The sequence below is a fragment of the Salmo salar genome, chromosome ssa23, assembly GCF_905237065.1.
Source record: "Salmo salar chromosome ssa23, Ssal_v3.1, whole genome shotgun sequence".
NCBI lineage: Eukaryota > Metazoa > Chordata > Actinopteri > Salmoniformes > Salmonidae > Salmo > Salmo salar.
This window is the reverse complement of record NC_059464.1, coordinates 6,992,274-7,017,702: the sequence shown is the minus strand read 5'-3', so window position 1 is coordinate 7,017,702 and position 25,429 is coordinate 6,992,274. Positions and strand designations below refer to the sequence as shown.

The 25,429-nt window shown below is 42.8% G+C and overlaps 1 protein-coding gene across 2 annotated transcripts in view; it reads right to left on the bottom strand.

Annotated features, from left to right (window-relative positions):
- The window catches only part of LOC106583985 (microtubule-associated serine/threonine-protein kinase 2), a 103,510-nt gene that overhangs the window by 54,123 nt on the left and 23,958 nt on the right, over positions 1 to 25,429 (bottom strand). For both annotated transcript variants that reach the window (XM_045706498.1, XM_045706499.1), the window contains exons 2-3: positions 12,248 to 12,386; positions 10,647 to 10,795 (exon numbers count right to left, since the gene is read on the bottom strand). In XM_045706498.1, coding sequence (XP_045562454.1) covers positions 10,647 to 10,795; positions 12,248 to 12,386 — 288 coding nt within the window. The remainder of the gene's footprint in view (positions 1 to 10,646; positions 10,796 to 12,247; positions 12,387 to 25,429) is intronic.

The following is a 25,429-nucleotide window of genomic DNA, read 5'->3' as shown; positions in this document are numbered from 1 at the left end:
TAGTTGATTCGATAAATCACAGTCATCAGATTAATTAAAGTAAATCAGTTGTGTTGTGACAAGGTAGGGATAGTATACAGAAGATAGCCCTATTTGGTAAAATACCAAGTTCATATTATGGCAAGAACAGCTCAAATAAGCAAAGAGAAATGACTGTTCATCATTACTTTAAGACATGAAGGTCAGTCAATATGGAACATTTCAAGAACTTTGAACATTTCTTCAAGTGCAGTCGCAAAAACCATCAAGCACTATGATGAAACTGGCTCTCATGAGGACCACAGGAAAGGAAGAACCAGAGTTACCTCTGCTGCAGAGGATAAGTTCATTAGAGTTACCAGCCTCAGAAATTGCAGCCCAAATAAATGCTTCACAGAGACCAAGTAACAGACACATCTCAACATCAACTGTTCAGAGGAGACTGCGCGAATCAGGCCTTCATGTTTGAATTGCTGCAAAGAAACCACTACTAAATGACACCAATAAGAAGAAGAGACTTGCTTGGGCCAAGAAACACGAGCAATGGATATTAGACCGGTGGGAATCTGTCCATTGGTCTGATAAGTCCAAATTTGAGATTTTTGGTTCCAACCACCGTGTCTTTGTGAGACGCAGAGTAGGTGAACGGATGATCACCGCATGTGTGGTTCCCACATGAAGCATGGAGGAGGAGGTGTGATGGTATTTTGCTGGTGACACTGTCTGTGATTTACTTAGAATTCAAGGCACACTTAACCAGCATGGCTACCACAGCATGCTGCAGTGATACGCCATCCAATCAGGTTTGTGCTTAGTGGGACTATAATTTGTTATTCAACAGGACAATGACCCAACACACTTCCAGGCTGTGTAAGGGCTATTTGACCAAGAAGGAGAGTGATGGAGTGCTGCATCAGATTACCTGGCCTCCACAATCACCTGACCTCAACCCAATTGAGATGGTTTGGGATGAGTTGGACCACAGAGTGAAGGAAAAGCAGCTAACAAGTGCTCAGCATATGTCGGAACTCCTTCAAGACTGTTGGAAAAGCATTCCAGGTGAAGCTGGTTGAGAGAATGCCATGAGTGTGAAAAACTCATCAAGGCAAAGGCTGGCTACTTTGAAAGAATCTCAAATATAAAATATACTGATTTGTTTAACACTTTTTGGGTTACTACATGATTCAATGTGTTATTTCATAGTGTTGATGTCTTCGCTATTATTCTACAATGTAGAAAATAGTAAAAATAAAGGAAAACCCTTGAATGATATATACAGTAGCAAACTTTTGACTGGTACTGTATATATATATATATATATATATATTGTTTTTAAATATATGGGGAATTGGAAATGATGCAGACAATTACATTGATGGAAGCTACAATCTATCTGCAATATTAAAACTGATATACCCCTAAAAAAAAACATGAATTGTGGCATGGGGCAGAAATAATGCAGTGCGACTTGAGTTTCGCCATCACCTAGAAGACTGTGTCCCCTTTTCTCAGCAGAGGGAGGGAGAGCGGAGGGATGGTGAGTCGGGTGAGCGGCAGCCTCACCGCTGCTCCCTCCCCTCAGACACAGGCCATCAGTCCAGAAAAAAAAAATATACACAGTGCCTTCGGAAAGTATTGCCCTTCCTCTTTTCCACATTTTGGTAGGTTACAGCTTTATTCAAAAATATATTAAATAGTTTTTTCCCCTCATCAATCTACACACAATACCCCATAAAGAAAAAGCAAAAACAGGATTTTAGAAATGTTTGCTAATTCATTAAAAATAAAAAAGTATTCAGACTCTTTACTCAGTACTTTGTTGAAGCACCTTTGGCAGTGATTACAGCTTCGAGTCTTCTTGGGTAGCAAAGGAGAAGACCAAATAGCAATAAGTATTACTGCTACTTAAGTAATACAATACAATCTGAAATAACTTTTACACAATGAGTGAAGTGAAACCATCCATCATATTAATTTGGGGTTCTGGAACATGCTATCATTGCACAATCAAACACAGATTATGAACTGGGTGGCTCGAGCCCTGAATGATGATTGGCTGAAAGCTGTGACATATGAAACTGTATACCACAGGTATGACAGAACATTTATTTTTACTGTTCTAATTACGTTTGTAACCAATTTATAATAGCAATAAGGCACCTCGGTGGTTTGTTGTATATGGCCAATATACCACACCCCCTTGGCCTTATTGCTTAATTAGATCTCTATCTTTCTGTGACTTGAAAGATTCCCTGTGGGGAGATAAATGATGCTGTGTTGTCATGCAAGGCAGGCCTCTCTCTGCTGTAAAGCCTATCATCTCTCTGTGCACCGCCTGCAGTAGGCAGCTTGATCTCCTACATAAGAGGATATGCTGCAGTAGCTACCTTGTGCTAGGACACTGCTGCACTGAAGGACACACTTCACACACCACGACATGGGCTGCCAGCCTGCTCACCGACCCACTTCATTTCACCGACCAACAACCTTAGCATTCAAGGCAGGCCGAACTAAGACACAGGGATCCCAATAAACAGTACGCTGAACATCACTTTGGTCACGTATAAGCGCTAAAAGTAGCTCTCCCACCAGGTGACTGCAGGTACACGCTGTCCTCCTTTGCCTATGAATTATGAACATGACAACCAAGGAGAGACAGAGACAGAGAGGGAAAGAGATGTAGAGTTCTTTACACTCCATTCACATCTCTTTTCTTTGTGAGCGGGCACTGTAACCTTGGGAGGATAGCGTGAGTCATCACTGCACTTCAGCAGACCTTGGCCAGCCAGGCTGTTTAGTGCTGGAGAAGAAACGGCCTGCTTTCAACTGACAGACTGACAGACAAACAGGGCCCTCTGGCCACAGTCCCAAAAAATACATTGGGACACTGGCGCACAGTTAGACAATGACACATAGTCACTGCAACTCACAGAGAGGCATAGCAGCATTAACAGACACATAAGACACACAGTCCAAAGCAAGGACACAGACCCTACAGACCCAGACAGATGAGAGAAGACACAGATGAGCCACAGACAGGTCTGATGTGTTGGGACGTTGTCTGCCATGTACAGTTGTGTCACTCTATCCTGGTACTGGGAAACGGTTCTGTTTAGGCTCCTATTCACAGTAATTATTCATCATGATCTCATGTATATTTCATACAGCATCATCAGTACAGTCAGCTCATTTTGGTAGAAGTCTTGATGAACTCCTCAATGAGGTCATTGAGTCCAAGTTAAATAAGTTGTCCTTTACGTAACTCAAGTTGATCTTGCTTGAATAGTGTAGCATTTAAACTTGTGTTGAATTTTTTTTTTTTAAAGATCAACTTCTCTACGGGTGTCATCTTACAAATACAATACAGCGATCTGCCCTTGCTCAATGTGTGTGTGTGTGTGTGTGTGTGTGTGTGTGTGTGTGTAATGTGCGTGTGTTAATTCCAGCCCAGTCCCAGCTGTCAGTCATCCTCCAGTGTGTTCCAGCCGTGACAGGCTAAGGTTAATACCCTCTCTAATATTCATCCCCAGATCTTTGAAGTGATCCCATCCACCACGCCTCAGATAAAAGCATCAATACACAACAAGCAGGAGAAAGAAAAACAGCCCTCTTATTTTAAGGCACTTAACCTTTCCTGTCTTGGCAAACCAAAGCAGACATGGGTTATTTAGATCTGCATGTGAAAAGAAAATGGTAATATCCAAGCGAGTAAAATGATGACAATAAGGCAGAAAGACTGTTTTGTTTTTTATGTTTGAATTATGATCTCCAATTTCAAAAGGCCCTGCTCGTCTCCTGAGGCAGGCTGAGTGTTTTAATGATGAAGCTGGGGAAAGATATAAAAGAGCCACGGTGGAACAATAGCACTGACTATTCCCTTTATTTATTTATTCGCGTTTATTCCCGTTCCAGCTAAGCCTTTACATTTTTACACAAATGCAAATAGTATGCAAATGTCACTATGTTAATGCCTTGGCTTACACGCTCTCTCTCTCATCAATCTAGCATTATTCAGCTGATATTATACCTACATCTTAAACTCAGGAAATAGAACTGAGCTGGACTTGAAAACTGCTCGGTGTTGAGTCAACACAATGAGCACATACTATGGACGTGTTTGACAAGCGTCTGGCGCTTTCAATTTTAATAATTCAATGAGTGGAAAGGTTTTGGTTTTCAAGGTCATTCACCTAGTAGTCTATAAGGGATGCTCTCAACTTTTACTTTACTACAACCTAACTTAAATGGCAACCTGGTCTCAGAGCATTTTGTATTATTCTTTACGTTAATCCGAGACGCTCCATTTAGTGTGATATGTTATGTTTTGTATGGAATGCAATAATTAGCAAAATGTACAATATGTTACAAATTTTCAAACGTATAATATGTTACGAATTTGTAAAATGTATGATTTGTTACGAATTCTAGCTAGGTAGCTAGATGGCTAATGTTAGCTAGGTGGCTAATGTTATCTAGGTTAGAGGTTAAGTTTGAGTTAGGTTAAAGGGTAAGGGTTAGCTAACATGCTAAGTAGTTGCAAAGTAGCAAAAAGAGTAGTAAATAGTTGAAAACGTGCTAATTAGCTCAAATGCTAAAGCTGTCCGTGAAGAAACTCGCAACCTTTGGGTTGCTAGACGTTTGCATTATACGCCCACTAACTACCCTACTTTCATTTTTGCCTTAAATAACCGTCTATCTTATACAACCATACCAAACATAACATACTAATTTGGGTGTTCCGGATGTACATTTACTATGTTACGTCTAGTCTATGAGACCAGGCTGTACATGGTGACGGGTGCTGTGGCTTAGATGTTCTGATGGGTGCCAGAGAAAGAAAAACCAATGAGAAATATCCTACAAATCAGTGTGTGTGTGAGTGTTATCCTCATCCTGTCCAGGTGCTCCTCTCTCAGGGGACACTTAAAGCCATTAGAGTAGGCCTTTCTCTGGCCACCTGGGACTCTGATAGGTTACCAGGTGATTTTCAGGAATTATAGGTAACGTATTATGTATTTTTCATGAAAACACACACACACCAAGTGCACACTCTAGGCTCCAAACACACGTTAGCCCGGATGTAAACACCATCTGGCTATGCAGGGATGTTTCCCTGCAGAGTGCAGACCAGACCAGGGACCAGATAGCAGTGCCTCCATCTCCCCTCATCAGAGCGCTGTACTGTATGAGAGAGTATTCAATTAAATGAGTGCCTGACCAAACAAGACAGACCCACCAGGGAAGACAGTGACAGAAGACATGATTTCCACATCCCATAAAGAACTGTGTTAACATGTGTCATACAAGGCACAACATGCCTGTTACACCAGCCAATACGGCAGGGAGCCCAATTCATACATGTGAAGATATCAACAAACCATATTGCACAATGGTGACTATCGCTCGAGGTTGACAGTTACTGATATAATGGGCCATTCAGGCATTAGGTGACATTGATCTCATCATAGCCCTTAGCTAAAGTACAGGAGAATAGAGGGGTTAATGTGTTTCACCAATAGGCCTATGTACTGTAACTGAACAACTAATGTAATTAAAATCAATACCAGATTCAAACCTCTCAGCACAAGACAGGCAGACCTGAGGCATGCCACACAGCTGTTAGGAAAAGGATAAATAAAAATGGTTGTTACTGGAAGCAGTCTAATACTGGAGGACTTAGTCTCAGAGAACCTTACTTGTAGCTAGCTACTGTAGCTAGCTACTGTATTTATGCTACTGTTTTTAAGGCAGAAACCAGAGGGGTGGTTGGGGTGGCAGGTAGCCTAGCGGTTAAAAGCATTGGGCCAGTAACAGAAAGGACACTGGTTCAAATCCCCGATTCAACCATGTGAAAAATCTGTTGGTGTCCCCTTGAGCAAGGCACTTAACCCTAATTGCTCCTGTAAGTCGCTCAGGATAAGGGCATCTGCTAAATTACTAAAATGTAAGTAGAGGAAAACTTTAATAAATTGGCCTCTGAAAAATATAATAAAGTATGATTATTTGCTCAGCTAAAACAGCTCCGCAGGTAATATTTTCCATTTCAGAACGCTTCCACAATTTCCTGTTGGCTGCATTACGCAATAGCTGTGGATACTTTCAAAAAGTCGAAAAAGTTTTGTTTGTGGGCCTTTCTTGATGTCATTCACACAAACCACAACGTACCAGTTTTACTAATCTGTTAAGACACCTTCTCACTGAAACGTGACAACACAATTGATTCATACTGACACTGTTTACAATCAAATTGACCCTGTAATGTTTTAGTGAACCAACTTTTTAAAGGCCATGCTGTGAGCGTATAGAATTAATGCAATGAATGTGAGTGTCTCTCAACCAGCTATAATATATACAGCTTTGTCCCACTGTATCTTACAAGCATTGCCCAAAGACATTTGATAATACTGCCATCTATTGGTGGGTTGAACAGCTGAAGACTGTATTTTATGGATCACATGAATAAACCTGCAGTGCCATGCACCGCCAGTAGGTATAGCCCTAGAGCAGCAATAGCTTGTTACAAACTTATACAGTCAATGGAGGCAACACACACACATCACAACACGACTATCAACATTCCTATCATATTATGTAGGTCAGATGAGCTGTGAGTCATGATACATTTCCTCACACACACTCGTACACATGCATGAATGCCACATGTGAACACAGAGTTAGGGTGGCAGGTAGCCTAGCGGTCACTAGTTCAAATCCCCGAGCCGGCAAGGTGGAACGATATGCTAGTTTATCCTAAACGACAACTGCATCCAGGGCGCTGTTGATTGAGAGGGGTTGGGTTAAATGAGGAAGGCATGTCGGTTGAATGCATTCAGTTGTGCAACTGACTAAGTATCCCCTTTTTTCCACACTCACTCTCCGGTTCTCCTGCTATAGGTCTCAGTTTGCAGACTGTATGGGCAGACAGACTGTGTGTTTAGCGCTCAGAGCAGACAGCTGTCCTGACTAGTGAATATTGAGACAGCCTGACTCAGTCTCTCTCTGCCTACCTGCTGCAGCTCTCTGTATAAAAGGGCAATACTGCACAGCGCTGTGAGATAGATAGATAGATAGATAGATAGATAAAAGAGTAATATAGGCCTAAAGATTAATTTTGTCTTTGGCTAATTGGGGAATATTGGATTTATTGGGACAGTACATACAGTTGAAGTCGGAGGTTTACATACACTTAGGTTGGAGTCATTAAAACTAATTTTTCAACCACTCCACAAATTTCTTGTTAACGGTTAGGACATGACAAGTAATTTTTCCAAAAATTGTTTACAGACAGATTATTTCACTGATAATTCACTGTATCACAATTCCAGTGGGTCAGAAGTTTACATCCTGTGGTGTTCTGCATTAGCATCGAAAAGCCCCCATGATATGCAACTTTTCCGTTAAGTTAGGAACAAATATACACAGGCAGTTAGGAAAGCTAAGGCTAGCTATTTCAAGCAGAAATTAGCATCCTGTAGCACAAACTCAAAAAAGTTCTGGGACACTGTAAAGTCCATGGAGAATAAGGTCTTCGAAAGCCAAGTTAACAAACAGATACCGACCATTTTAAATACCACCGTACCTTCTCCGCTATGCAATCTGGTTTCAGAGCTGGTCAAGGGTGCACCTCGGCCACGCTTAAGGTCCTAAACAATATCATAACCGCCATCGATAAGAGACATTACTGTGCAGCTGTATTCATCAACCTGGCTAAGACTTTCGACTCTGTCAATCACAACATTCTTATTGACAGACTCAACAGCCTTGGTTTCTCAAATGATTGCCTCGCCTGGTTCACCAACTACTTCTCTGATAGAGTTCAGTGTGTCAAATCGGAGGGCCTGTTGTCCGGACCTCTGGCAGTCTCTATGGGGGTGTCACAGGGTTCAATTCTCGGGCCGACTCTCTTCTCTGTATACATCAATGATGTCGCTCTTGCTGCTGGTGATTCTATGATTCACCTCTACACAGACGACACCATTCTGTATACCTCTGGCCCTTCTTTGGACACTGTATTAACTAACCTCCAGACGAGCTTCAATGCCATACAACTCTCCTTCCGTGGCCTCCAACTGCTCTTAAATGCAAGTAAAACTAAATGCATGCTCTTCAACCGATCGCTGCCTGCACCTGCCCGACCGTCCAGCATCACTACTCTGGACGGTTCTGACTTAGAATATGTGGACAACTACAAATACCTAGGTGTCTGGTTAAACTGTAAACTCTCCTTCCAGACTCACATTAAACATCTCCAATCCGAAATTAAATCTAGAACCGGCTTCCGATTTCGCAACAAAGCATCCTTCACTCATGCTGCCAAACATTTCCTCGTAAAACTGACCATCTTAACGATCCTCGACTTCGGCGATGTCAGTTACAAAATAACCTCCAACACTCTACTCAACAAATTGGATGCAGTCTATCACAGTGCCATCCGTTTTGTCACCAAAGCCCCATATACTACCCACCACTGCGACCTGTATGCTCTTGTTGGCTGGCCCTTGATTCATACTCGTCGCCAAACCCACTGGCTCCAGGTCATCTACAAGTCTCTGCTAGGTAAAGTCCCGCCTTATCTCAGCTCACTGGTCACAATAGCAGCACCCACCCGTAGCACGCGCTCCAGCAGGTATTTCTCACTGGTCACCACCAAAGCCAATTCTTCCTTTGGCCGCCTCTCCTTCCAGTTCTCTGCTGCCAATGACTGGAACAAACTGCAAAAATCATTAAAGCTGGAGACTCATACCTCACTAGCTTTAAGCACCAGCTGTCGGAGCAGCTCACAGATCACTGCACCTGTACATAGCTCATCTATAAATAGCCCATCCAATCTTTGTCATCCCCATACTGTATTTATTAATGTATTTATCTTGCTCCTTTGCACCCCAGTATCTCTACTTGCACATTCATCTTCTGCACATTCTACCATTCCAGGGTTTAATTGCTATATTGTAATTACTTCGCCACCATGGCTATTTATTGCCTTACCTCTCTTATCCTACCTCATTTGCACATGCTGTATATAGATTTTTCTACTGTATTATTGATTGTAGGTTTGTTTATTCCATGTGTAACTATGTGTTGTATGTGTCGAACTGCTTTGCTTTATCTTTGTCAGGTTGCAGTTGCAAATGAGAACTTGTTCTCAACTAGCCTAGCTGGACAAACAAATGTGAAGAAAAAAAAATAATACACTAAGTTGACTGTGCCTTTAAACAACTTGGAAAATTCCAGAAAATGATGTCATGGCTTTAGAAGCTTCTGATAGGCTAATTGACATCATTTGAGTCAATTGGAGGATGCATTTCAAGGCATACCTTCCAACTCAGTGCCTCTTTGCTTGGGAAAATCAAAATAAATCAGCCAAGACCTCCACAAGTCTGGTTCATCCTTGGGAGCAATTTCCAAACGCCTTAAGGTATCGCGTTCTTCTGTACAAACAATAGTATGCAAGTAAACAACATGGGACCACGCAGCTGTCATACCGCTTAGGAAGGAGACGTGTTCTGTCTCCTAGAGATGAATGTACTTTGGTGCAAAAAGTGCAAATCAATCCCAAAACAACAGGAAAGGACCTAGTGAAGATGCTGGAGGAAACAAGTACAAAAGTATCTATATCCACAGTAAAACGAGTCTTATATCGACATAACTTGAAAATTTGCTCTGAAAGGAAGAAGCCACTGCTCCATAACCACCATAAAAAAAAGCCAGATTACGGTTTGCAACTGCACATGGGGACAAAGATCGTACTTTTTGGAGAAATGTCCTCGTCTGATGAAACAAAAATAAAACTGTTTGGCCATAATGACCATTGTTATGTTTGGAGGAAAAAGGGGGACGCTTGCAAGCCGAAGAACACCATCCCAACCGTGAGGCACGGGGGTGGCAGCATCATGTTGTGGGGGTGCTTTACTGCAGGAGGGACTGGTGCACTTCACAAAATAGATGGCATCATGAGGATGTAAAATTATGTGGATATATTGAGGCAACATCTCAAGACATCAGTCAGGAAGTTAAAGCTTGGTCACAAATGCATCTCCCAAGTGTACAATGACCCCAAGCATACTTCCAAAGTTGTGGCAAAATGGCTTAAACAACAAAGTCAAGGTATTGGAGTGGCCATCACAAAGCCCTGACGACCTCAATCCTATAGAAAATGTGTGGGCAGAACTGAAAAAGCGAGCGCGAGCAAGGAGGCCTACAAACCTGACTCAGTTACAACAGCTCTGTCAGGAGGAATGGGCCAAAATTCACCCAATTTATTGTGGGAAGCTTGTGGAAGGCTACCCAAAACGTTTGACCCAAGTTAAACAATTTAAAGGCAATGCTACCAAATACTAATTGAGTGTATGTAAACTTCTGACCCACTGGGAATGTGATGAAAGAAATAAAAGCTGGAATAAATAATTCTCTCTCCTATTACTCTGATATTTCACATTCTTAAAATAAAGTGGTGATCCTAACTGACCTAAGACAGAGAATCTTTACTAGGATTAAATGTCAGGAATTGTGAAAAACTGAGTATAAATGCATTTGGCTTAGGTGTATGTAAACGTCCGACTTCAACTGTAAATGAGGATCAACGGGATGGTGTTTCTATGAATGAATAAGGAATTCAGTCATTGTCATGTCTGTCTGTCATTCTGTGCGTGTATTTGTAGTGTACTCACCAGTCCTGCAGTGAGTGATGGTGCAGACTGGCCCAGGGACTGGTTCCTCATGCGGACCAGGTTGTTGGGGGGTTCTACAGGAAGATGCCAGGCTAGCTGACTCACCCGACCGTGCATACTGCTGGACAGGGGAAGAAGCTGCTGCTTACCTGGTGGGGGGACGGGGGGGGGGGACGGACCAGTCAACCAGGGTAAACTACGGAACAACAGCTCATCTAGATCTAAAAGCAGAATGATAGATGCGAAAGCACTCCAGAAGTGCCATGTATGGACTCATCAAATTGTATTTGTCACATGCGCCGAATACAACATGTGTAACACCTTACAGTGAAATGCTTACTTACAAGCCCTTAACCAACAATGAAGCTAAAAAAATCTGAATAACAAATAAAAGGAACAAGTAATTAAAGAGCAGCAGTAAAATAACAATATCGAGACTATATACATGGGGTACCGGTACAGAGTCAATGTGCGGGGGCACCGGTTAGTCAAGGTCATTGAGGTAATACGTACATTTGGGTAGAGTTATTAAAGTGACTATGCATAGATAATAACAGAGTGGCAGTGGAGTAAAACTGGGAGTGGGGGGGGGCAATGCAAATAGTCTGGGTAGCCATTTGATTAGATGTTCAAGAGGCTTATGGCTTGGGGGTAGAAGCTGTTAAGAAGCCTCTTGGACCTCGACTTGGTGCCTGCCACCCTAGTCTATGACTAGGGTGGCTGGAGTCTTTGACAATTTTAAGGGCCTTCCTCTGACACTGCCTGGTATAGAGGTCTTGGATGGCAGGAAGCTTGGTCCCAGTGATGTACTGGGCCGTACCCACTACCCTCTGTAGTGCCTTGCGGTCGGAGACTGAGCAGTTGCCATACCAGGCAGTGATGCAACCAGTAAGGATGCTCTCGATGGTACAGCTGTAGAACTTTAAGGATCTGAAGACCCATGTCAAATCTTTTCAGTCTCCTGTGGGGGAATAGGTTTTGTCGTGCCCTCTTCACGACTGTCTTGGTGTGCTTCGACCATGTTAGTTTGTTGGTGATGTGGACACCAAAGAACTTGAAGCTCACAACCTGCTCCATTACAGCCCCGTCGATGAGAATGGGGGTGTGCTCGGTCCTCCTTTTCCTGTAGTCCCCAATCATCTCCTTTGTCTTGATCACGTTGAGGGAGAGGTTGTTGTCCTGGCACCAACACCAACCAGGTCTCTGACTTCCTCCCTATAGGCTGTCTCGTCGTTGTCGGTGATCAGGCCTACCACTGTTGTGTCATCAGCAAACTTAATGATGATATTGGAGTTGTGCCTGGCCATGCAGTCACGAGTGAACAGGGAGTACAGGAGGGGACTGAGCACGCCCCCCCTGAGGGGCCCGTGTTGAGGATCAGCGTGGCAGATGTGTTGTTACCTACTCTTACCACCTGGGGGTAAGACAAAAGGTGTTCCTTTTGTCAATGAATAGCATTCTCACATAGGTGTTCCTTTTGTCCAGGTGGGAAAGGGCAGTGTGGAGTGCAATAGAGATTGCATCATCTGTGGATCTGTTAGGGCGGTATGCAAATTGTAGTGGGTCTAGGGTTTCTGGGATTGTGTGTGTGTTTCTCTTACCGGTCATAGCCATACTGCTACGGCGTGTGCGGCCATCATCCTGGCTGAGCTGTCGGTGCAGTTTGGTCTTGTTGGCGGCGGGGGACAAGTCAGGGTTACTCAACTTTCTGAACAACAGGGGCGGGGGCGCAGCAAACTCCTACAGAGAGCGTGACAGAGAGGAGGGAGGGAGAGGGGGAAGCGAGGGAGAGAGAGGGGAGGCAAGGGACAGAGAGGGGGAGGAAAGTTAAAAAAGAGAGGAGTTGGAGGAGAAGAAACAAAAGACTGGCCTATTAAAAAAACTAATCTCCAATCCCAACAAGTCAAGTAGCCTGTCCGTCCCAGTCCACTCAGCTATGGAACATGTGTTGCATGGCTGTAGCCAACAGTGAAGTCACACCTCAGCAAAGCCAACCAAGCCCCAGTCAGTCAGTATATCGGTATCAAAGTCAAAATGCTGGTATCGTGACAACACGAACACAGACAGGCACACACACCTGCTCTTCGCATTTTGGGAGACTGTGCTCTGCCTCTGTGCAGATGGACTGAGCAGAGTGCACACATACACACCAGTTGCATTACCATTCACCATAAATCAATCACTGAGGTGTTGTTGGATGATGTTTGTTAGGCTTTGCCCTTAGCAACTGGGCCAGGGACAGTTTAATGGTTGAGAGCTGCTGGGAAAGGACAGGATGAGCTGATTTTAATTCAGTAGTAAAGCGACGACAGTTACTGAAGTGAGATATTGATTTTGTCTGTTGAGACAAATTCCAACTGAAATCACCAGAGACAGACACATGAAGGATGTGATGTACAGCCAGTACGATGAGCCTATTTGTTTTTGTTTCGAAGGCCTCTGAAACAGCCGTCACCATGGAAACCTGGCTTGGCCGAGGGGTCATTCCACCTCAAAAAGCACAAGAAAGTGTATTTTGACACCCACCATCTCAGATTGTTCTGAAATCGTTGAATCAGATAAGATAGCCACTCATGCAACATTATTTTGTTGAAAGACAATTTGAACTCTGAGAAATAAAGCTAATTGATTGCACCCAATTTGGCCATTTCAATTTATAGAATTCATAAATTATACTGAATATAATGCAACATTTAAAGTGTTGGTCCCATGTTTCATGAGCTGAAGTAAAATATTCCAGAAATATTCCATAAGCACAAAAAGCTTATTTCTCTCAAATGTTGTGCACAAATTGGTTTACATCCATGTTAACGAGTGTTTCTCATTTGCCAAGATAATCCATGCATATTAAAAAGCCTAGTCCTATGTAGCACAGTTGGTAGAGCAACGCACTTGCAGCACCAGGGTTGTGGGTTTGATTCCCATGGGGGACTAGTATGAAAATGTATGCACTCACTACAGTAAGTTGCTCTGGATAAGACCGTCTGCTAAATGATGTAAGTATAAACAACAGCCATAAGCTACCAACACAATTGCATTTTATCGAGGGCAATCGAATGCACAGAGAAACAGTGACAAGATTGTGCCATTCATTCACCGCCATCACCTCATGTTTCAGCATGATAATGGACGGCCCCATGTCGCAAGGATCTGTACACAATTCCTGGAAGATGAAAATGTCGCAATGCTTCCATGGCCTGCATACTCACCAGCAATGTTCTAACTGAGCAAATTCTAATTCTTGTGAGAGGAAACTTGATCGTTGTGAGAATTTTGTGCAACTTCCGGTGTGCATTTATAGTGAACACTGAGGATGTACCCTTACAGTTTTAGACAGTAGCTAACAGGCTATTTGAGCATAATGTAGGCCTACCAACAAAACCAATGGAGCGGTTTCCATAAGTTTCACATAGAAATAGCTTTTGATTTCTATGATATATCCTACAGTAGCCTATATGTGGTGTTCAATGCAGGCCTACATTGCACAAGACTTTAAAAAAACGTTTTTACATGATGAAGGGCTTGACATTTATTCATGATGTGTTACTTGGTCTGTAACACCATGGGCCAAATAGGTAACTGTAAATTACAATATTTTGTGTTGTATGATGCAGGAAACCACTTTACAAAATAAAAGTAATTATTATTACCATACTGACAATTAGACAATGTAGGCTACCCCTCTGACTATTGGCTTATTTGCATATTCAAGCCTGTCTCAAAACACAACACCGCCCCTTTAATTAAGACATACAGTGCATTCGGGCAGTATTCAGACCCATTCCTCTTTTCCACATTTTGTTAAGTAACAGCCTTATTCTAAAATGGATTAAATAAAAACATTTCCTCATTAATCTACACCCAATAACCCATAATGACAAAGTGAACACATGTTATTCAAAAATGTTGCAAATGTATTCTAAGTATAAAACAAATACCTGATTTACATAAGTATTTAAACCCATTGCTATGAGACTCGAAATTGAGCTCAGGTGCATTCTGATTCCACTGATCATCCTTGAGATGTTTCTACAACTTGATTGGGGTCCACCTATGGTAAATTCAATTGCACCTTTGGCAGCGATTACAGCCTTGAGTCTTCTTGGATATGACGCTACAACCTTGGTAGCGTCATACCCAAGGCTGTAGTCGCTGCCAAAGTTCCTTCAACAAAGTACTGAGTAAAGGGTCTGAATACTTATGTAAATGTGATATTTCCGTTTCTTAAAATAAAATAAAAACTGTTTTTGCTTTATCATTATGGGGTATTGTGTGTAGATTGATGAGGGGGAAAAAACAATTTAATCAATTTTAGAATTAGGCTGTAACGTAACAAAATGTGGAAAAAGTCAAAGGGTTTGAATACTTTCCGAATTAAGTTTGGTAAAATCGGGTGTAAGGTACTATATTATGTGAATCCTATAAATGAAAAGGCCCAATTTGGGTGCAATCAATTAGCTCATTTCAACAACATATTGTAGCAGGAATGCTCATCTTAACTGCAGAAACCATTTCAGAACAATCTGAGATTGTGGGTGTCATGGCTTGCTGAAATGACATGGAATGACTTCCTCTCTCAAGCCACCAGATCAACCCCTGGCGTCGTGAGGAGTGTTCCAGAAACATCTGGAAGTCCTGTTGTGTGTCAGACACAGCGCGCCCCTCAAACCTCCCAGCCGCACACATCAGAGGGCTGGAATGAACGCATCCACTACTCCCAACCAGCCAGCCGGCAGCACAAACAGAAAACAAACCCTCACTCCCAAATACCCTGAAAAATACACAGATGCAAAAGCACACACAGACAACCTGCATTCAGTAGTTCAAGCTTTGTATATCTATTCAACAATCAAAACTTGTGGCAGAATCAAAGTAGGTCTCCCTGTCTCTGTTTAGTAAAACCACATTCCTCTATACCGTGATCAATGCTGGTCTGCGCATTCCATAGGTGTGTAGGCTACCCCAGGGCAAGGCAGGCTGCCCTCCAGCTCACTAGTGAGCAGCACATATGCGTCTGCAGCATGTGACACTGACAGGTACAGCCTTAGGAATAGGAGATGGGGGGAGAGCTTAACGTACAGTCGTGGCCAAAAGTTTTGAGAATGACACAAATATAAATGTTCACAAAGTTTGCTGCTTCAGTGTGTTTAGATATTTTTGTCAGATGTTACTATGGAATACTGAAGTATAATTACAAGCATTTCATAAGTGTCAAAGGCTTTTATTGACAATTACATGAAGTTGATGCAAAGAGTCAAGATTTGTAGTGTTGACTCTTTTTTTTTTCAAGACCTCTGCAATCCGCCCTGGCATGCTGTCAATTAACTTCTGGGCCACATCCTAACTGATGGCAGCCCATTCTTGCATAATCAATGCTTGGAGTTTGTCAGAATTTGTGTTTTTTTTTTTTGTCCACCCGCCTCTTGAGGATTGACCACAAGTTCTCAATGGAATTAAAGTCTGGGGAGTTTCCTGGCCATGGACCTAAAATATCGATGTTTTGTTCCCCGAGCCACTTAGTTAGCACTTTTGCCTTATGGCAAGAGGCTCCATCATGCTGGAAAAGGCATTGTTCGTCAGCAAACTGTTCCTGGATGGTTGGGAGAAGTTGCTCTCGGAGGATGTGTTGGTACGATTCTTTATTCATGGCTGTGTTCTTAGGCAAAATTGTGAGTGAGCCCACTCCCTTGGCTGAGAAGCAACACCACACATGAATGGTCTCAGGATGCTTTACTGTTGGCATGACACAGAACTGATGGTAACTCTCACCTTGTCTTCTCCAGACAAGCTTTTTTCCGGATGCCCCAAACAATCGGAAAGGGGATTCATCAGAGAAAATGACTTTACCCCAGTCCTCAGCAGTCCAATCCCTGTACCTTTTGCAAAATATCAGTCTGTTCCTGATGTTTTTCCTGGAGAGAAATGGCTTCTTTGCTGCCCTTCTTGACACCAGGCCATCCTCCAAAAGTCTTCGCCTCACTGTGCGATGCACTCACACCTGCCTGCTGCCATTCCTGAGCAAGCTCTGTACTGGTGGTGCCCCGATCCCGCAGCTGAATCAACTTTAGGAGACGGTCCTGGCGCTTGCTGGACTTTCTTGGGCGCCCTGAAGCCTTCTTCACAACAATTGAACCGCTCTCCTTGAAATTCTTGATGATCTAAAAAAATTGTTGATTTAGGTGCAATCTTAATGGCAGCAATATCCTTGCCTGTGAAGCCCTTTTTGTGCAAAGCAATCACGACGGCACGTGTTTCCTTGCAGGTAACCATGATTGACAGAGGAAGAACACTGATTCCAAGCACCACCCTCCTTTTGAAGCTTCCGGTCTGTTATTCGAACTCAATCAGCATGACAGAGTGATCTCCAGCCTTGTCCTCGTCAACACTCATACCTGTATTAACGAGAGAATCACTGACATGATGTCAGCTGGTCCTTTTGTGGCAGGGCTGAAATGCAGTGGAAATGTTTTTGGGGGATTCAGTTCATTTGCATGGCAAAGAGGGACTTTGCAATTAATTGCAATTCATCTGATCACTCTTCATAAGATGCTGGAGTATATCCAAATTGCCATCATACAAACTGAGGCAGCAGACTTTGTGAAAATTAATATTTGTGTCATTCTCAAAACTTTTGGCCACGACTGTACAGTATGTTTCAATGCCTCCACCACTGCATTTCACTCCTTTACACCTAGGTGGCAGAGTTACACATACATTCAGTCAGGCTTGAGAGGTAGGGAAAAATACAGCTGTTAAATGCACACATACCATCAGATTTTAAGGGCATTAGAGGGAAACTTTGAAATTTGTGGAAATGTGAAATTAATGTAGGAGAATATAACACATTAGATCTGGCAAAAGATAATACATACAAAAAAACGTGCAAAAAAATTTGAACCCAGTTCCTACATTTGAATATAAAAATGTATCAAACAAAACTATGCTACATTTTATCTCTGGGACTCTCAGAATGACAAATCAGAGCAAGATTACTGAATGTAAGTACATTATTTACCTTCAGAGGTGAATGTATCAAACGCGTTGCAGTGATAAAAGTTTTGTTGTGCACTCTACTCAAACAATAGCATGGCATTTTTTCACTGTAATAGCTACTGTAAATTGGACAGTGTAGTTAGATTAACACAAATTTAAGCTTTCTGCCCATGTAAGACATGTCTATGTCCTGGGAAATGTTCTTGTTACTTACAACGTCATGCTAATCACATTAGCTCAACCGTCCCGGTGGAGGGACACCAATCCCGTAGAGGTTTTAACAGGCAATCACTAACACGGAACCGGCTGCGCACGTGCACCATCGTGCGCTATCGTTCATAAATGTATTTTGTCCCGCTACACCAAACGCGATCACGACACGCAGGTTAAAATATCAAAACAAACTCTGAACCAATTACATTAATTTGGGGACAGGTCGAAAAGCATTAAACATGTATGGCAATTTAGCTAGTTAGCTGGCACTTGCTAGCTAATTTGTCCTATTTAGCTATCTTGCTGTTGCTAGCTAATTTGTCCTGGGATAAACATTGAGTTGTTATTTTACCTGAAATGCACAAGGTCCTCTACTCCCGACAATTAATCCACACATAAAACGGTCAACCGAATCATTTCTAGTCATCTCTCCTCCTTCCAGGCTTTTTCATCTTTGAACTTATATGGTGATTGGCATCTACACTTTCATAGTATTACCACGACAACCGGCAAAACAGTTAGTCTTTCAATCACCCACGTGGGTATAACCAATGAGGAGATGGCACGTGGATACCTGCTTCTATAAACCAATGAGGAGATGGGAGAGGCAGGACTTGCAGCGCGATCTGCGTCAGAAATAGGAATGACTTCTATTTTAGCCCTTGGCAACGCAGACGCACGTTGGTACGCGCGAGCAGTGTGGGTACAATAATTGAATAACATAGATTTCTAAATTTATTTTGCAACGCGAGCGCACACAACGCGAGCGGTGTAGTCAGGGTATAAGCCTTGGCTCCAGCTCTCCATCTTTCTCTCCTAAATGAAAGCTCCTTATGCTTGGCTTACATTACTCCTCTGTTGCATGACTCCCTCTCTCCCTCTATTTCTCTGGTTCAAATGTTTTCCATAGTGAGCGGTCTCATAACTGTCACCTGGCACAGTGTCTCATTCCTGCCCTCTCCACTAAGGTTGTTTCTCCACTGAGTTTCCTCCATACTAGCGTACTACATACTTAAACTGCATACAAATTTTGCCGTTTGATCTAGTGGAATTCACTCGTCTTTTCCGTCTCATGGGTTTGACAACAGCTGATATCAGACAAATTGACATGCTGTACCAAAATGAACAACACAGTCAACACAATCGCGCATTAGACGACGCAGTCGGGGTACTTCTTTCTACATTTCACATACTAGTTACCCTGACTGACACCCCACCGTCTCAATGGGCCATGGACAACAACATGAGACTATATATAATAATAATAATAATAATAATAATAATAATAATAATAATAAATGCCATTTAGCAGACACTTTTATCCAAAGCGATTTACAGTAATGTCTGCATACATTTTTTAAGTATGGTTGATCCCGGGAATCAAATCTACTATCACGGCATTGCAAGTGTCATATCAACTGAGCAGAGCTAACAGAGGACCACAAAGCTTGCTGTGAGACTATGATGTGAGCCTGGAGCGTGATCAGGAAGATTGCGTGTTCTCACTCAGGCCTTAGAATGTCCTTAGTATGTCATGAAGAATGGGTCTGCATGTTCAGGCAGGGCTTGGGGCTGAGTAGACACACATCTGCACTGGACACTGGCTGATTGACCTCTGCAGCCTTAGAGTGTTTTCTCTCATGTTCCAGTGGTCTCTCTGTATGATATTCTGTGTACAGTGTGGTATGTACAGTATGGTACAGTTTTTACCAAAGCAACTGAGTCCAACCCTAACCAAGGCAGAATATTTTTTCCCTTCATATTTGCGTATGTTGTAGCTTAGACCCTACTTTACATCATCTGAGGGTTTTGTGTTGTGCCTGCCATCGGTTGAAACATGCTCTTGAATACAGGTTGGGCGTCATTTCAATCATAGAAATTTTTGAATGGACCCATCACTTCAGACCATTGAAACTTAGCTGGTACACTACTATCACAAAGATGGCTGCCGATTCATCCACCGTCAAATGTCAACTTAAATGGTCATGTCTATTCTATTATCTACATTTCTATGATTTCAATACATTTTCTATGGAGGATTGACAGTATAATGTAAAACAACAGATATTCACATTCAAGTCAACATTCTCTGATGTGTGGACCTCGAATCATCTTTGTGGTACCATTTGAAAGTCTACATTTTAGACAATTTATCAGCTAAAACATGACACCGACCCTGTCTTCAAGAGCATATGTCTCAACCAATGGCAGGCACAACTCAAAAACCTCAGATGATTTAAAATAGGGCCTAAGCTACAACATATGTGAATATTACACGTTTTGGACCTGAATGCTTAAAGGTAAAAAAAAAAAAGTTGAATTAACTTGTTTTTTCAAGAAAGTTTTAACCCTGTTTGTAAGATTTTAAAATATATCAATCTCAACCATTTATATTTTCCAGTAATGAAGACATGGATGACTCATGGCATGGTGGGGTATGCAAAATAGTTCAACTTTGAGAACCTTTATCTCTTGAATGTTTTGGCATTCAGGTCCAAAAATGTACATTCTGAGCATTTCTACAATGGGCAAATATGTATGGAAGGTTTTGTTCAAATCAAAAAGGGTGCTGTCAAATAGTGATTGAATTCAGATGTCAAAAAGTGATTGAATTCAGATGGATTTACCCAGAGGAAAGGGTGTGTGAGTTCTGCTAAGTGCAACTCCAGCAATGTAAAGCCCCACTGGCTGGGATGTGATGGATCACAGTTACCACACAGGCTGCAGCCACAGCCACAGCCACACAAACACACAGCCAGCCAATCCCTGAAAACACACACACAAACCCACTGCAAAGACAGAATATTTCAAATTAACAGACCACAAACCAGGACGGATTGCCAGGACGTGTACTCAAAGCATGAGCTGACCAGCTGGCAAGTGTCTCCACTGACATTTTTAACCTCTCCCAGACCCAATCTGTAATACCTACATGTTTCAAGCAGACCACCATAGTCCCTGTACCCAAGAGCACCAAGGTAACCTGTCTAAATGACTATCGCCCCATAGCACTCACATCTGTAGCCATGAAATGCTTTGAAAGGCTGGTCACGACTCACATCAAAACAATCATCCTAGACATCCTGGACCAACTCCAAGTCGCATACCGCCCCAATAGATCCACAGATAACGCAATCTCTATTGCACTCCACACTGCCGTCTCCCACCTGGACAAGAGGAACACCAATATGACAAATCTGTTAATTGACTACAGCTCAGCGTTCAACACCATAGTCCCCTCCAAGCCCATAACTAATCAAAGGACCCTGGGACTTTATAATATAGATACTTTTGTATATATAGTATATTTCTGCCTATTGTATGTGGACACCTCTTCAAATTAGTGGATTCGGCTATTTCAGCCACACCCATTGCTGACAGGTGTATAAAAATCGAGCACACAGCCATGCAAGCTCACAGAACACGCGACCGCAGAGTGCTGAAGCACGTAGCACATAAAAATCGTCTGTTCTCGGTTGCAACACAATTTCCAAACTGCCTCTGGAAGCAACGTCAGCACAATAACTGTTTGTCGGGAGCGTCATGAAATGGGTTTCCATGACCCGAGAAGCTGCACACAAGCCTAAGATCAACATGCGCAGTGATGAATCACGGTTCACCATCTGGAAATCTGATGGAAGAATCTGAGTTTGGCGGATTCCAGGAGAATGTTACCTTCCCCAATGCATAATTGGTCGCTCTTGCTGCTGGTGAGTCTCTGATCCACCTCTACACAGACGACACCATTCTGTATACTTCTGGCCCTTCTTTGGACACTGTTAACAACCCTCCAGACGAGCTTCAATGCCATACAACTCCCCATCCGTGGCCTCCCAACTGCTCTTAAATACAAGTAAAACTAAACGCATGCTCTTCAACCGATCGCTGCCTGCACCTGCCCGCCCGTCCAGCATCACTACTCTGGACGGTTCTGACTTAGAATATGTGGACAACTACAAATACCTAGGTGTCTGGTTAGACTCTAAACTCTCCTTCCAGACTCACATCAAACATCTCCAATCCAAAGTTAAATCTAGAATTGGCTTCCTATTTCGCAACAAAGGATCCTTCACTCATGCTGCCAAACATTTCCTCGTAAAATTGACCATCCTACCGATCCTCGACTTCTGCGATGTCATTTACAAAATAGCCTCCAATACCCTACTCAATAAATTGGATGCAGTCTATCACAGTGCCATCTGTTTTGTCACCAAAGCCCCATATACTACCCACCACTGCGACCTATACGCTCTCGTTGGCTGGCCCTCGCTTCATACTCGTCGCCAAACCCACTGGCTCCCGGTCATCTACAAGACCCTGCTAGGTAAAGTCCCCCCTTATCTCAGCTCACTGGTCACCATAGCAGCACCCACCAGCAGGTATATCTCACTGGTCACCCCCAAAGCCAATTCCTTCTTCGGCCGCCTCTCCTTCCAGTTCCCTGCTGCCAATGACTGGAACGAACTACAAAAATCTCTGAAACTGGAAACACTTATCTCCCTCACTAGCTTTAAGCACCATCTGTCAGAGCAGCTCACAGATCACTGCACCTGTACATAGCCCATCTATAATTTAGCCCAAACAACTACCGCTTCCCCTACTGTATTTATTTATTTTATTTTGCTCCTTTGCACCCCATTATCTCTATTTCTACTTTGCACTTTCTTCTACCATCTACCATTCCAGTGTTTTACTTGCTATATAGCATGTACTTCGCCACCATGGCCTTTTTTTGCCTTTACCTCCCTTATCTCACCTCATTTGCTCACATTGTCTATAGACTTATTTTTCTACTGTATGTTTGTTTTACTCCATGTGTAACTCTGTGTTGTTGTATGTGTCAAACTGCTTTGCTTTATCTTGGCCAGGTCGCAATTGTAAATGAGAACTTGTTCTCAACTTGCCTACCTGGTTAAATAAAGGTGAAATAATTATTTTTTCTTTTTAAAGGCCAACTGTAAAATGGTCTGGGGCTGTTTGTCGTGGTCCGGGCTAGGCCCCTTAGTTCCAGTGAAGGGAAATATTAACGCTGTAGCATTCAATGACATTCTAGACAATTTGGGGAAGGCCCTTTCCTGTTTCAGCATGACAATGACCCCGTGCATAAAAGAGAGGTCCATACAGAATTGGTTTGTCGAGATCGGAGTGGAAGAACTTGACTGGGCTGCACAGAGCTCTGACCTCAACTCCAATGAACACCTTTGGGATGAATTGGAACACCGACCATGAGCCAAGCCTAATCGCCCAACAATCAGTGCCCGACCTCACTACTGCTTTTGTGGCTGAATGGAAGCAAGTCCCCGCAGCAATGTTCCAACATCTTCCTAGAAGAGTGGAGGCTGTTATAGCAGCAAAGGGTGGACAAACTCCATATTAATGGCCATGATTTTAGAATGAGATGTTCACCGAGCAGGTGTCCACATACACTATATGACCAAAAGTATCTACTTCAATTACCTCGTACCCCTGCACATCAACTCGGTACTTGTACCCCGTGTATATAGCCAAGTTTTTGTTACTCATTGTGCATTTATGAGTACTTTTCTATTATTTCTCTATTTTCTCTCTCTGCATTGTTGGGAAGGGCCCGTAAGTAAGCATTTCACTGTTAGTCTACACCTGTTGTTTACGAAGCATGTGACGAATAACATTTGATTCGATGTACACAGTATGACTATGTTCTACTGTAAACAACACACACTTGTTATCTCTGGTGTTAACATTGACTTCTGGGCCTCCCGAGTGACGCAGTGGTCTAAGGCACTGCATCGCAGTGCTAGCTGTGCCACTAGAGATCCTGGTTCGTGTCCAGGCTCTGTCACAGCTGGCCGAGACCGGGAGACCCACGGGGCGCGCACAATTGGCCCAGCGTTGTCCGGGTTAGGGGAGGGTTTGGCCGGCAGGGATGTTCTTGTCCCTTCGCGCACTAGTGACTCCTGTGGCGGGCCGGGTGCAATGCACACTGACATGTTCACCAGGTATACGGTATATCCTCCGACACATTGGTGGGGCTGGCTTCCGGGTTAAGGGGGCATTGTGTCAAGAAGCAGTGCGGCTTGGCTGTGTTGTGTTTCGGAGGACGCACGGCTCTCGACCCTTGCCTCTTCCGAATCCGTACGGGAGTTGAAGCGATGGGACAAGACTAACTACCAATTGGAGACCACGAAATTGGGGAGAAAAAGGGGTAAAACTTTTTTTTTTTATAAATAAACATTGACTTCTTTGATGATGCATGTATTCAATGCACAGTAGCAAATCAATGTGCATCTCCATATGAAAGCACCTAGCTTAACCCTTAGCCCTGTTAATCCACTAATGAGTTGAGGGTGAGACTGCCGGACAACATCGAAGCATTGCAGTACATGTCAGTTTTCAATGTGGAGGAAACTCTAAAGCACAATAAGAGCCCTGGAGAAATAGAAAAAATAGCCAAGCTCCTTGGCTACTCCCCTGCAGAGATAGACAAGATTGTCCAGCAATGGCATGCCATCCATCTTAGTAAATGGAATGAAGTTCAGGGATGCAGCTGATATCAACCTGTTTCAAGAACTTGCCATGGCTGCTGTGTCTGTGTTGTCCTTGCCACACTCGAATGCTGAAGTCAAGAGAGTATTCAGCCAGATGAGTGTGGTAAAAAGCAAACTTAGAAATCGGATGTCCTTGCAGACCCTGAACTCCATCCTGTACATAATTGGCCATGTGCATGTAATTGTGATGGACGCTGTAGGAGAGAGGAATAACGTTGTGGGAGAGACAAAGTGAGTAAAAAACATCCTAAATATGTTTAGAACTACAAATGAACTTTATTCTGTCGATTCTTGTTGTTTTTTTTATGTCACAATTCCAACCCTCCTTTATCTGGGCTTGGGACCGGCAAAAGTGTCCCAAAAGAGACACTCTGGCGGAGTTACTTATTTTTTAATTTATTTTATTTTTTTATTTTGTTTTTTAGTTTAGTTTTCTTAATTTGGTTTGGTTTTTAACCTTATGGTCCACTTAGGAGCCTACAACAAGTCACAGTAAAACATGAACATTTTTAACCATAACATTTAAAAAAAAAAATTGTATACAATCTACATTAACAATCTAAATGGACCAAAAGAGACAATGACAGTTTTTTCTAATGGCAATGTGAGAAAATTATGGTAACTAGTCTGGCCCTAATTCAGGTTAATTTTTTTATTTTATTTTGACCCCCCTCCACACACACACAGGCTGTGCTGGCTCACAGAAAGAGTGGGTCATCGTCATTTTGGTCAAGGCTCTCTATGGCAGGTTCAGCAACTGAGGGAGCTGACTTAAATGAGTAAGCAGCTGATGTGCCAAAAAGCTGCAAAACATTATCATGTAGCTGGTGCTCATAGCAAGGCTCACCAGACAGCTTCAGTCCATATCAAATGCAAATTAGGTGATGATGTCACTTAGCGACATTTAGGACAGCCAATAGCTACTTTCCTTACTGAGGAGTTGGTAGTGTAGTGGAGTCCAGTGTTGCCAATGTCAACTGAAGCCATGTCTCATGTGCCCTCATCCACAGGCATATTGAATGTTTCTACTCCAAGCACTTCTCTCATTAC